Raw genomic sequence first — 14,034 nt, forward strand, 5'->3', positions numbered from 1 at the left:
TTTGTCCAGGTGGGTGGACAAAGTATTGTATGTGTGTATTGCCATGGCAATGCATGAATAGCATTGAACACAATAAGCGAGTTCGATATCTCGATAAACGCAAGGAATCGTGGGATTTGTCAAAGGTCATTCGGGGTAAACAAAGAGCGTTGCAAGTGAATGTAATGGCTAATGTACACTGAAAGATTGATTGATAAATGATTACATGAAATGAAAGAAATTAAGAGTTGTACAAACTCCTGTACATTTGCTGATTGAGTTCTGGATTTCAGTTCATATCAAAACTGGTTGAACATAAAGTTGAACTTCTGATCAAAATGATCAGCATCTCATTTACACACCAATGGAGGCAGTAAATTACATAATGCTGTGCAGACGGTGAAAATATCATCAATATGTGGAACTAAAGTGATTGGTAATGTTTTTCTCAGGATGTTAAACTACTTTAGACGCCCATTCAACATGAATGTGGACATTGGCAACCTTCTTGGTTTTGTGTACTTTTTCTCTAGTCATTTGCTGATAACAACCGCTGGGATGGGGAATCTCTAAACAGGCTTGGCGAAACATCAAGTCCTCTTGAATGGGAAATTCTCTATTCGCCATTATGCAACCCCCAGGATCAACTAAGATTAAAAAATCCACTCTTCCTGCGGTGGCGCAGCGGTAAAGTTGCTGCCTTACAGCGAATGCAGCGCCGGAGACTCACGGTTCGATCCTGACTACGGGCGCCGTCTGTACGGAGTTTGTACGTTCTCCCCGTGACCTGCGTTGGTTTTCTCCGAGATCTTCGGTTTCCTCCCACACTCCAAAGACGTACAGGTATGTAGGTTAATTGACTGGGTAAATGTAAAAATTATCCCTAGTGTGTGTAGGATAGTGTTCGTGTGCGGGGATCGCTGGGCGGCGCGGACTCGGTGGGCCGAAGGGCCTGCTTCCGCGCTGTATCTCTAAATTTTAAAAAAATCTAAAAATCTGACAATGTGTGTATCAGATGATCGCCCACCCCAAGCTTTTAATAAGAATGTGATCATGCCGTTTGGGGCAATTCCAACCAATAGTTTCACAGTGTTGTGTTTCTTGCAGTCGGACCATGTCAAAGCCTGCAACTGTCGATGCCGTGGTCGTTCTATAAATATCTCTGTGCAGTCGAGAATGCATCTCAGTGCTGGGCATTTATTTATTGATTATCTGTTTCGGCTGCGTGGACCTAATCAAATCACGATCTGTAAGCACGTCCATTACATGCCGGTACAAGTTACAAAGCAAAAGAAAATGGTGCAAGTATATTGAACTAATTAATACAATCACAAGTTTATAACTGAACATTTTAATGTCAAATACTGATTAAAATTATCTAATGCAGTGGGAATCAGAAGAGACATGATTAGTCAGGAGACTCATGACTGCGCTTTGTACCACACAACTTTACTTACACATGTACATGCAGAACACATTCAGAAGTCAACAAACGTGCATACAGCCCACGGCCGTAGACTAGTATAGTAAGAGGATAGCGAAGTGAGGGGGTATGGGGAGAAGGCAGGAACGGGGTACTGATTGAGAGTGATCAACCATGATCGCATTGAATAGCGGTGCTGACTCGAAGGGCTGAATGGCCTCCTCCTGCACCCATTGTCTATTGTCTATTGTCTAATCCCACAAATACTTTTCATATTATCTATTGATAGTTATAGAAATTACACATTTCATTTAATTTAAGCCCCCCCCCCAACCCCGTCCAAAAGAAAAACAATGAAAAATGGTTGTTATTAATCGTGACGATCTCGCTCACTCACTCAAGCAACCAAGGAAAAGCCAATTAAGCCATCAAAAGCATCGTAGCTCGTAGCAGGTCTGTGTACACACAGTAGCTCAGCTGGCGAGAATGTTTATCCCGAATGACCTGCGCAGTTGCAATACCGAACTCGCTTATTGACTGCAATTATTGTTATTAAAGTTGCTGTCAAGTATGTTTCCACATAACTCCTAGTCATAGAGTGATACAGCGCGGAAACAGGCTCTTTGGGCCCACTTTGCCCACACTGTCCAACATGTCCCAGCTACACTGAACCCACCTGCCTTCGTTTGGCCCATATCCCTCCAACCATGTCCTATCCAGGTACCATCCTGTATGAGTATGAAATCCGCTGTTCCAGGTGACAACTTCTCTACATCAGAGAGACAAAGCGTAGGTTCGGCGATCGTTTCGCTCAACACCTCCGCTCAGTCCGTCTTAACCTACCTGATCCCCCGGTGTCTCAGCACTTCAACTCCCCCTCTCATTCCCAATCTTACCTTTCTGTCCTGGGCCTCCTCCATTGTCAGGGTGAGGCCCAGCGCAAATTGGAGGAACAGCACCTCATGTTTTGTTTGGGTAATTTACACCCCAGCGGTATGAACATTGACCTCTCTAACTTCAGTTCGCCCTTGCTTGCCCTCTCCATCCCCTCCACCTTCCCAGTTCTCCCACTAGTCTTACTGTCTCCGATTACTTTCTATTTTTGCCCGGCCCCTCCCCGACATCAGTCTGAAGAAGGGTCTCGATCCGAAACGTCACCCGTTCCTTCTCTTCCGAGATGCTGCCTGACCCGCTGAGTTACTCCAGCATTTTGTGATACCTTCCTGTATGTGTTCCTTATCTCTGGCCAGGATCGATCCCGTTTTCCCTGTCATGTTGCCTTTTTTTGTTGCAGCAAGACTACTTTACAAGAGTCAAGAGGGTCTAAGTTACATGTGTACCGACAACAGCGCAATGGAATTCTTACATACAGCAGCCGAACAGGCCTGTAAATACAACAAAATTAGATAAAATATAATAAACAAAACCAATCATAAATTTGTAACCAGTGCAAAAACTAAAATGCAAGATCCTTAGTGCATCCCAAGAAAGTCCATAGATGTTCATAGTTCAGCCTCGTCTTCTGTGGTGTTCAAGAGCCTAATAGTTGTAGGGAGGAGCTGTTCTTGACCTTTTGGTCACGGTTTTCAGAGTCAGATACCTTCTTCTCAATGGTAGGAGTGAAATGAGAGTGTAGGAGTGTAGGAGGTGTGGGATTTCAATGAAACTGAATGTCTGTTAGATTAGTTTAGTTATGTTTAATTTTGTTTAGTTTTGTTAAGTTTAGTTTAGTTTTGCTTAGTTTAGTTTAGTTTAGTTTAGTTTAGTTTAGTTTAGTTTAGTTTAGTTTAGTTTGGTTAAGTTTAGTTTGGTTTGGTTTAGTTTGGTTAAGTTTAGTTTAATTTAGTTTAGTTTAGTTTGATTTGATTTGATTTGATTTGATTTGATTTGATTTGATTTGGTTTGGTTTGGTCTGGTTTGATTTGGTTTGGTTTGATTTGGTTTGGTTTGGTTTGGTTTGATTTGGTTTGGTTCGGTTTGGTTTGGTTTGGTTTGATTTGGTTTGGTTTGGTTTGGTTTGGTTTGGTTTAGTTTAGTTAAGTTTTGTTTAGATTAATTTGATTTGATTTGGTTTGGGTTGGTTTGGTTTGGTTTGGTTTGGTTTAGTTTGGTTTGGATTGGTTTGGTTTGGTCTGGATTGGTTTGGTTTGGTTTGGTTTGGTTTGGTTTGGATTGGTTTAGTTTGGTTTGGTTTGGTTTGGTTTGGTTTGGTTTGGATTGGTTTGGTTTGGTTTGGTTTGGTTTGGTTTGGTTTGGTTTGGATTGGTTTGGTTTGGTTTGGTTTGGTTTGGTTTGGTTTGGTTTAGTTTAGTTTAGTTTAGTTTAATTCGATTTGGTTTGGTTTGGTTTTGTTTGGTTTGGTTTAGTTTAGTTTAGTTTAGTTAAGTTTTGATTAGATTAATTTAGCTTAGTTTAGTTTAGTTGTTTCGGAAAAGATTTTCACAGTGGTAGCACGTCGCAAGTGGCAATAAAATGCACCGTTACCCGTTGCCTCAGCTGCGAATGCACCCCACACATGCAGCTGGCAATCATCTGACCGTTTGACCAGCCTGTTCGGCCTCTTTTCCCCGACTGGCAAATCTACAAGACTCCCAGTAGCAGATGATGAAGACTATTATAACGTTGATCACCACGAAAGTTGCAAGTTTCGCTGCCATTACAAGCAGCTGCGAACGTAATCTCCATGCACGGCCTTCTTCAAGGATCGAGCCTGTAGGCATAAAACATCAAGTTCACCAATCACCTTCCTCGTTTCTTTCTGTTTCCATCCACTCTTGTGCACCGAAACGTTCCCACTATCATTATAAACGAAGACCAATTCGAACACTTCAGTTGCCTGGAAAGGAACCACAGATGTGAGTAGAATACAAAGTGCTGGAGTAAGTCAGCGGGTCAAGCAGCATCTCTGGAGAACATGGACAGGCGACGTTTCGGGTCGGCGCCCATCTTCAGCATCCCACAATGTGACCTGTCCACGTTCTCCAGAGATGCTGCCTGGCCCGCTGAGTTACTCCAGCACTTTGTGTCTTTCTGTTTTGCGACCCCGCATCTGCAGTTCCTTTTGTCTCTACCTTGGTTGCTTGCGGTAATAGCCGAAGCAGCTACAGCCTCTGAGGGCCAATAGCTTGGCCTCGATGCTGACTGTCGGCGTGGAGTCTGCACGTTCTCCGTGTTATTGCCTGCGTTTCCCCTGGGCGCTCCTGCTTCGTCTCTCATCCCAAAGACGTGGTAATTGCCAGCTGTAAATGACCCCTGATAGATGGAGGAGTCGGAGTGGGCGTAGCGTGCTCGCGAATTAACAGGGAACTAGTTTGCTCTCCGATGGAGAAAATGGAAATAGGGGATTTCGCCCACAATGGACAATAATCGTGTGGTTTAGTTTAGTTTAGTTTAGAGATACAGCGCGGATACAGGCCCTTCGGCCCACCGAGTCCGCCGCGACCAACTATCCCCGACAAAATGACGCTCTATTCTGCACACACCAGGGACTATTTACAATTTTAACCGAGGCCTATTAGCCCTCAAACCGGTAGGTCTTCGGAGTATGGGAGGCAAACGGAACTCCCGGTGAAAACCCACGCAGGGAGAACGCGAACCCCGGACAGACCGAACCCGTGGTCGGGATGGAACCCGGGATCCCTGGCGCCGTGAGGCAGCAACTCTACCGCTGCGCCGCCGTGTTCCCCCTCTCTAAAGCTTTCCTCAACCCACTGTATAGTCCTTGCTCTCTTCCCCGCCAGGTTATGGTCTTATGTTTGTTATTCCGATGTTCAGGCTTCAAAATTCATGGGAGGGTGTTGCAGCGTCGAAAGCGACCAGGAAATGGGTGCGGATTATTGCAAATTACCCACCGATTCCCGCTTGGTCCGTGTTGACTGATGCAGAAAGTCTCTTGCCCAGAGTAGGGGAATCGAGCACCAGAGGGCAGACGTTTAAGGTGAAGGGGGGGGGGATTAGTAGGCATCCGAGGGGTAATTTTTTTTAACACAGAGGGTGGTGGGTGTATGGAACAAGCTGCCAGAGGAGGTTGTTGAGGCTGGAACTATCCCACCGTTTAAGTAGCAGTTGGACAGGTACATGGATAGGACCGGTTTGGAGGGTTATGGACCAAGCGCAGGCAGGTGGAACTAGTGTCCCTCGGATATTGTTGGCCGGTGCGGACAAGTTGGGCCGAAGGGCCTGTTTCCACACGGTATCACTCTATGACTCTATGACTGATCTTGCACATTGTAATTAAATAAAACATAGAAAAATAGGTGCAGGAGTAGTCCATTCGGCCGTTCGAGCCAGCATCGCCATTCAATATGTTCATGGCTGATCATCTAAAATCTGTACCCCTTCCTGCTTTTTCCCCATATCGCTTGATTCCGTTAGCCCTAAGAGCTAAATCTAACTCCCTCTTGAAAACATCCACTGAATCGACCTCCACTGCCTTCTGTGGCAGAGAATTTCACAGATTCCACAACTCTCTGGGTGAAAAAGTTTTCCTTCATCTCGGTCCTAAATCTAAATCTAATCTAAATCTAATCTAAATCTCGGTCCTAAATCTCTAAATCTAAAAAAAATCTAAATGGCCGACCGCTTATTCTTTAACTGTGAACCCTGGTTCCTACATAGATGATGATTTTCTGTGCCTAAGTAATGAATTTCTGTGCCTAAACCTGAACTGACAAAGCTCCGTTGTTGAGGCGAGTGGTGGCCGGTGTGAAGAATGGTTTTTAGAACAGTAAAGATACATTAAGTTAAAGCAAACTTACGTGTGACTGTGACTGTGACTGCCGTACTCATACGTGTGACTGTGACTGCTGTGCCGCTACCATGAAATATTCCCCCCAGCAAAAATGTCGCTTGGCAGTGATACCTTCCTGTATCGTTCATTTTGAGATCAGTGATTTCGATAGATTCACTTAGAATTCCCGTTGAACTAAATTTCAGAACGCGACCATAATAGTCGCCGCTCGTGTTGTGGACGGTCCGAGTTTCCGTGTCCACGTACCAACTAATGGCCCCAAGTCCATTGCCTCGCTTGCCAACGACTGTACAATTTAACCGCACAGTCCCGCCTTCAGTAACTGTGACCTGCGACGGTGATTGTCTGATCGATTCATCGGATCCAACAGCTCCTGAAAGCAGAAATAATCATATAGTTTCGGCGCTGGCCTATCGGCCCACCCAGCCAATGCCCTCCGTGACACCCGTCTACGCAATCCCATTTACCCGCGTTGGGATCGTGGTCTTAGCGTTTCGAGTGCTTGGCGAGACGCCTCTTAAACGTCGTAAGGCAACCCGGGTTCGATCCCGACCCCGGCCGCTGTCTGTCTCTGTGGAGATTTCACGTTGTCCCCAGTGACCGCGCGGGATTTCTCCGGGTGCCCCGGTTTCCACCCACATCCCAAAATATGTGCAGGTGTGTAGGTTAATCGTCCTCTGTAAATGTCTCCCGGTGTGTGGTGAGGTGAAGCGGAAGTGGAATAACATGGGGTAAGGGGGGATTGTACAAAAGGGACGGATTGCACCTTAACAGGTGGGGGACCAGCATTCTGGCAGGCAGGTTTGCCACTGCTACACGGGTGGTTTTAAACTAAATGGGGGGAGAGGTGTCAAATGGGATAGGCAAGGATGGAGTTAAAGGGATAGAGAGTAAAGGGATAGTTAATGACCCCAGAATAAACGGGAAAGAAAGCTCACTAAGGGATAGGAGAGTATGGCCAAGTGTAATATGAATCGATGTGAAAGGTGAGATGAGTAAGGAATTAAAAGTATTGTATAAGAATGCGCGAAGTATAAGAAGTAAAGTAGATGAGCTTGAGGCTCAGTTAGAGATTGGTAGATATGCAGCAGCAGCAGTAGCAGCAGCAGCAGTAGCAGCAGCAGCAGTAGCAGCAGCAGCAGTAGCAGCAGCAGCATAGCAGCAGCAGAGTAGCAGCAGCAGCAGTAGCAGCAGCAGCAGTAGCAGCAGCAGCAGTAGCAGCAGCAGCAGTAGCAGCAGCAAGCAGCAGCAGCAGCACCAAGCTGTGTTGCTTGGGAAGTAGTGTGTGGCGATTGTGTGGGGATTGTGTGGGGATAGTAAGGAGTAAGACCTGTGTGATCTCCCGGACAAGTTTCGATCGCCTAGCTTGGGGTCGGAGAGGAATTTCCCGGGTTTTTTCCCAAATTGGCCTGGGTTTTTAATCCGGTTTTTCGCCTCTCCCAGGAGATCACTCAGTTCTTTTGGGTGGGCGGTTGGAGCGGTTGGAGTAGCGGACGGGCGGTAGGTTTAGTAACCGAGCACGGGGCTTTGTTTAGAGAGTATGAGTGCCAGGGCAGTTTTTTGTTCTGGGTGTCGGATGTGGGGAATCTGGGAGTCTGATAGTCTTCCAGACATCCACATCTGCGCCAGGTGCGACGAGATGGGGCTCCTAAGGGACCGTATTAGGAACCTGGAGCGGCAGATTGATGACCTCCGTCTGGTCAGGGAGAGTGAGGAGATTATAGATAGGAGTTACAGAGAGGTGGTCACTCCTAGACCACGGGAGGTAGACAAGTGGGTTACTGTTAGGGGGGCAAGGAGCAGAGGCAGGGACTAGGGAGTACCCCGGTGGCTGTACCCCTTGGAAATAAGTACTCCTGTTTAAGTACTGTTGGGGGGGACAGCCTACCTGGGGGCAGCGACGGTGCCCGGGCCTCTGGCAAGGAGTCCGGCCCTGTTGCTCAGAAGGGTAGGGAAAGGAAGAGGAGAGCGATAGTAATAGGGGACTCTATAGTGAGGGGGTCAGATAGGCGTTTCTGTGGACGCAGTCGGGAGACCCGGATGATGGTTTGCCTCCCTGGTGCCGGTGTCCGGGATGTGTCTGAGCGTGTCCAGGATATCCTGAAAGGGGAGGGAGAGGAGCCAGAGGTCGTGGTACATATAGGTACCAACAATATAGGTAGGATAAGGGAAGAGGTCCTGAAAGGAGAATTTAGGGGGCTAGGAAGAGAGTTAAAAAAAAGGACTTCCAAAGTAATAATCTCAGGCTTACTGCCTGTGCCACGCGATAGTGAGAACAGGAATGGAGTGAGGTGGAGGATAAATAAGTGGCTGAGGAACTGGTGCAGGGAGCAGGGTTTCAAGTTTCTGGATCATTGGGACCTCTTCTGGGGAAGTATGACCTGTACAAAAAGGACGGGTTGCATCTGAACCTGAGGGGAACCAATATCCTGGCGGGGAGATTTGCTAAAATAATTGCGGAGACTTTAAACTAGTACGGTTGGGGGGAGGGACTCAAACACAGATAGCTAACAGGCAGTGTGTGAGGCAGGAGGCAGAAAAGGGAAACACTCAGACCCAATATGTAGGAGAGAAAGAAGGGAAAAGAAATAAACTGAGAATAAGAAATGATGGGTCCCTTAAATGTGTATATTTTAATGCTAGGAGCATTGTAAGAAAGGTGGATGAGCTTAGAGCCTGGATTGACATCTGGAAGTATGATGTTGTGGCGATCAGTGAAACATGGTTGCAGGAGGGTTGCGATTGGCAATTAAATATTCCAGGATTTCATTGTTTCAGATGTGATAGAATCGGAGGGGCAAGAGGTGGGGGTGTTGCATTGCTTGTCAGGGAGGATATCACAGCAGTGCTTTGGCAGGACAGACTAGAAGGCTCGATTAGGGAGGCTGTTTGGGTGGAACTCAGAAATGAGAAAGGTTTAGCAACACTTATAGAGGTGTATTATAGACCGCCAAATAGGGAACGAGAATTGGAAGAGCAAATATGTAAGGAGATAGCAGATATTAGTAGTAAGCACAGAGTGGTGATTGTGGGTGATTTCAATTTTCCGTATATAGACTGGGAATCGCATTCTGTTAAAGGGCTGGATGGTTTGGAGTTTGTAAAATGTGTGCAGGATAGTTTTTTGCAGCAATACGTAGAGGTACCTACCAGAGAAGGGGCAGTGTTGGACCTCCTGTTAGGAAATGAGATGGGTCAGGTGACGGAGGTATGTGTTGAGGAGCACTTTGGGTCTAGTGATCACAATGCCATTAGTTTTAATATCATTATGGAGAAGGTCAAATCTGGACCAAGGGTTGAGATTTTGGATTGGAGAAAGGCTAATTTTGAGGAAATGAGAAAGGATTTAAAAGGAGTGAAATGGAAATTTTTGTTTTATGAAAAGGATATAATAGAGAAATGGAGGAAATTTAAAGGTGAAATTTTGAGAGTACAGAGTCTTTATGTCCCTGTTCGGTGGAAAGGAAAGAAGAATAATTTGAAAGAGCCGTGGTTTTCCAGGGAAATTGGACACTTGGTTCGGAAAAAGAGGGAGATATACAATGAATATAAGCGGCAGGGAGTAAATGAGGTTCTTGAGGAATATAAAGAATGTAAAAGGAATCTTAAGAAGGAAATTAGAAAAGCGAAAAAAAGATATGAGGCTGCTTTGGCAAGTAATGTAAAAGTAAACCCCAAGGGGTTCAACAGATATGTCAATAGCAAAAGGATAGTGAGGGAAAAAATTGGTCCATTAGAGAGTCAGAGTGGACAGCTATGTGCTGAGCCGGAAGAAATGGGGGAGATATTAAACAATTTCTTTTCTTCGGTATTTACCGAGGAGAAGGATATTGAATTATGTGAGGTAAGCGAAACAAGTAGAGTAGTGATGGAAATTAGGAGGATTAAAGAAGAGGAGGTACGGACACTTTTGAAAAATATAAAAGTGGATAAGTCTCCAGGTCCTGATAGGATATTCCCTAGGACATTGAGGGAAGTTAGTGCAGAAATAGCAGGGGCTATGACGGAAATATTTCAAACGTCATTAGAAACGGGGATGGTGCCGGAAGATTGGCGCATTGCGCATGTTGTGCCCTTGTTTAAAAAAGGTTCTAAAAGTAAACCTAGCAATTATAGACCTATTAGTTTGACGTCTGTGGTGGGAAAATTAATGGAAAAGATACTTAGGGACAATATATATAATTATTTGGATAATCAAGGCCTGATTAGAAACAGTCAACATGGATTTGTGCCTGGAAGGTCATGTTTGACTAATCTTCTTGAATTTTTTGAAGAGGTTACCAGGGAAATTGATAAGGGTAAGGCTGTGGATGTTGTCTATATGGACTTTAGTAAGGCATTTGACAAGGTTCCACATGGAAGGTTGATTAAGAAGGTTAAATCGTTGGGTATTAATAGTGAGGTTGCAAGATGGATTCAACAATGGGAGATACCAGAGGGTAACGGTTGACAATTGTATGTCAGGTTGGAGGCCAGTGTCTAGTGGAGTACCCCAAGGATCTGTGTTGGGTCCACTGTTGTTTGTCATTTACATTAATGATCTGGATGATGGTGTGGCAAATTGGATTAGTAAATATGCAGATGATACTAAGATAGGTGGAGTAGTTGATAGTGAGGTAGATTTTCAAAGTCTACAGAGAGACTTGGGCCTTTTGGAAGGGTGGGCTGAAAGATGGCAGATGGAGTTTAATGCTGATAAGTGTGAGGTGCTGCATTTTGGTAGGACAAATCAAAATAGGACGTACAGGGTAAGTGGTAGGGAATTGAGGAATGCAGTGGAACAGAGGGATCTGGGAATAACTGTGCATTGTTCCCTGAAGGTGGAATCTCATGTGGATAGGGTGGTGAAGAAGGCGTTTGGTATGCTTGCCTTTATAAATCAGAGCATCGAGTATAGAAGTTGGGATGTAATGTTAAAATTGTACAGGGCATTGGTGAGGCCGAATCTGGAGTATGGTGTGCAGTTCTGGTCGCCAAATTATAGGAAGGATGTCGACAAAATGGAGAGGGTACAGAGGAGATTTACTAGAATGTTGCCTGGGTTTCAGCACTTAGGCTACAGAGAGAGGTTGAACAGGTTGGGTCTTTATTCTTTGGAGCGTAGAAGGTTGAGGGGGGACTTGATAGAGGTTTTTAAAATTTTGAGAGGGACGGACAGAGTTGACGTGGGTAGGCTTTTCCCTTTGAGAGTGGGGAAGATTCCAACAAGGGGACATAGCTTCAGAATTGAGGGACAAAGGTTTAGGGGTAACATGAGGGGGAACTTCTTTACTCAGAGGGTGGTGGCTGTATGGAATGGGCTTCCGGTGGAAGTGGTGGAGGCTGGCTCGATTTTATTATTTAAAAGTAAATTGGATAGGTATATGGATAGGAGGGGATTAGAGGGTTATGGTCTGAGTGCAGGTAGATGAGACTAGGTCAAGGAGAATGGTCGGCGTGGACTGGTAGGGCCGGACAGGCCTGTTTCCATGCTGTGGTTGTTATATACGTTATATATGTTATATATGACATTGTGGGGACTACAGAGACGTGGCTGTAGGAGGATCGGGCCTGGAAACTTAATATTCAGGGTTATACATCCTATAGAAAGGACAGGCAGGTGGGCAGAGGAGGTGGGGTAGCTCTGTTGGTGAGGGACGAAATTCAGTCCCTTGCAAGGGGTGACATAGGGACTGACGTGTTGGAGTTACTGTAGATAGAGTTGAGGAATTGTAAAGGCAAGAAGACACTAATTGGAGCTGTCTACAGACCCCTAAATAGTAGCCCGGATGTAGGGTGTAAGTTACAACAGGATGAAGGGTGTAAGTTGCAGCAGGAGTTAAAGCTGGCATGTACCAAAGGTAATGCCACTGTGGTGATGGGGGATTTCAATATGTAGGTAGACTAGGAAAATCATGTTGGTTCTGGGCCCCCAAAAAAAGAGTTTGTAGAGTGCCTCCGAGATGGATTCTTAGAGCAGCGTGTGCTGGAACTTACCAGAGAAAAGGCAATGCTGGATTTAATGTTGTCCAATGAACCAGATATGATAAGAGAACTCAAGGTAAAGGAGTCTCTTTGAGGTGGGCCTCACTATGGCACTGGAGGAGGTCCATGACAGAAAGGTCAGACTGGGAATGGGAGGGGGAGTTGAAGTGCTCGGCCACCGAGAGATCAGTTTTGTTTATAAAAGGACTGGACAAGCTAGATGCAGGAAAAATGTTCCCAATATTGGGAGAGTCCAGAACCAGGGGCACAGTCTTAGAATAAAGGGGCGGCCATTTAAAACTGAGGAGAGAATGAACTGTTTACCCAGAGAGTTGTAAATTTGTGGAATTCTCTGCCACAAAGGGCAGTGGAGGCCAAATCACTGGATGAGAAGTTTCGATAGAGCTCGAGGGCTAGCGGAATCAAGGAATATGGGGGAAAGGCAGGCACGGGGTACTAATTGTGGATGATCAGCCATGATCACAATGAAAGGCGGTGCTGGCCGAATGGCCTCCTCCTGCACCTATTTTCTATGTTTCTATGTAACATCGGCGTGTGAATGAACTAGCGCGGAGCTCGCCTTTGCCAACGTTAAGTACCATTTGCTAACACGTCGCCCATTTTCCAATTGATCTGTGTCATGCTGTCTTCTTGGAGAATCTTTCCATTTACAGAACACCACTAAATTTCGAAAAATCAAAATATCCCACTTTGAACCCCAGGGTCTAACTGAACGACGGAATACACCAGGGGGCGATAATGAGGCATCCGCCGCACTTCTGGTTCGACTTTTTCTCTCTCTCTCTCTCTCTCTCTCTCTCTCTCTCTCCCTCCCTCCCTCCCTCCCTCCCTCCCTCCCTCTCTCCCTCTCTCTCTCTCCCTCTCTCTCTCTCCCTCCCTCTCTCTCTCTCTCCCTCCCCCTCTCTCTCTCTCTCTCTCTCTCTCTCTCTCTCTCTCTCTCTCTCTCTCTCTCTCTCTCTCTCTCTCTCTCTCTCTCTCTCTCTCTCTCCTTCCCCCCCCTCCCCCCTCTCTCTCACTCTCTCCTTCCCCTCTCCCACACAATCTCTCCCTCACCCACTCCCACTCCCCCCAACCACCACCTCTCTCTCGACCCCTATTTATGTGCGTGTGTGCCTGCGTGTCCCTGTATGTGTGTGGGTGTGTATGCGTGTGTGTGTGTGTGTGTGTGTGTGTGTGTGCGTGTGTGTGTACGTGTGTGTGTGTGTGTGTGTGTGGATGAGTGTGTGGATGAGTGTGTGGATGTGCGCGCGCGTGTGTGTCTGTGTGCCTGTGTGTGCCTGCATGTGTTGGTGTGTGTGTGGATGTGTGTGTGTGTGTGTAGATGTGTGTGTGTTCGTGTGTGTGGGTGTATTTGTGCGTGTGTGTGCGTGTGCGTGTGTGCGTGTGCGCGTATGTGTATGTGTGTATGTGTGTGCGTGTGTGTGTGTGTGTGTGTGTGAACCTACCGGACAATAGCAGAAAGTACCAAGCAACCACACCCCACTGCATCTTTGAACAGCAACCTGCAGGCGGAGACAAACACATAAAAACAGGTCAGTCAGCATCTGCGGAAGACATGGGAAATCCGTCTGAAGAGAGGTCCAGACCCGAAACGTCGCCTGTTCATGTTCTCCAGATTTGCTTCCTAACTTGTTGAGTTGCTCCGGCACTTTATGTTCTGATGTGCATCAACTGGCCTCTGCAGTTCCTCGTTCCCACCTCCAGAGGCGCTGCCTGACCTGTTAAATACCCCCAACACTTTATGCCCTAGTGTGTATTAACCACCACCTGCTGTTCGTTGTTATTACCTCCAGAGATGCTGCCTGACCCGTTCAGTTCCTCCAGCACTACGTTTTTTTTTTTAACGTCTTGCGTGCATCATTGTGAAACCCCTTCATAAGGAACAAGCTAGACCGCT

The 14,034-nt window shown here is 46.2% G+C and overlaps 1 protein-coding gene across 1 annotated transcript; it reads right to left on the reverse strand.

Annotated features, from left to right (window-relative positions):
• Positions 1 to 1,427: 1,427 nt before the first annotated feature.
• On the reverse strand, positions 1,428 to 13,634 carry LOC144602683 (uncharacterized). Its single transcript, XM_078415814.1, has 3 exons — positions 13,583 to 13,634; positions 6,160 to 6,525; positions 1,428 to 4,112 (listed from the first exon to the last, which is right to left on the reverse strand). Exons 1-3 carry the CDS (start codon positions 13,623 to 13,625, stop codon positions 3,931 to 3,933), a joined length of 591 nt encoding a protein of 196 aa, XP_078271940.1. The 5' UTR covers positions 13,626 to 13,634; the 3' UTR covers positions 1,428 to 3,930.
• Between the last annotated feature and the right edge of the window lie 400 nt (positions 13,635 to 14,034).

Source organism: Rhinoraja longicauda, chromosome 19 (assembly GCF_053455715.1).
Source record: "Rhinoraja longicauda isolate Sanriku21f chromosome 19, sRhiLon1.1, whole genome shotgun sequence".
NCBI lineage: Eukaryota > Metazoa > Chordata > Chondrichthyes > Rajiformes > Arhynchobatidae > Rhinoraja > Rhinoraja longicauda.

Excerpts from the sequence above, each read along its gene's own strand:
- LOC144602683 (XM_078415814.1), bottom strand. The coding sequence starts at position 13,625 with ATGCAGTGGGGTGTGGTTGCTTGGTACTTTCTGCTATTGTCCG. Across the intron at positions 6,526-13,582 it reads GTACTTTCTGCTATTGTCCG|GAGCTGTTGGATCCGATGAA; the intron begins GTAGGTTCACAC and ends TTCTGCTTTCAG. Across the intron at positions 4,113-6,159 it reads AGTCACAGTCACAGTCACAC|GCTCGATCCTTGAAGAAGGC; the intron begins GTAAGTTTGCTT and ends TTATGCCTACAG.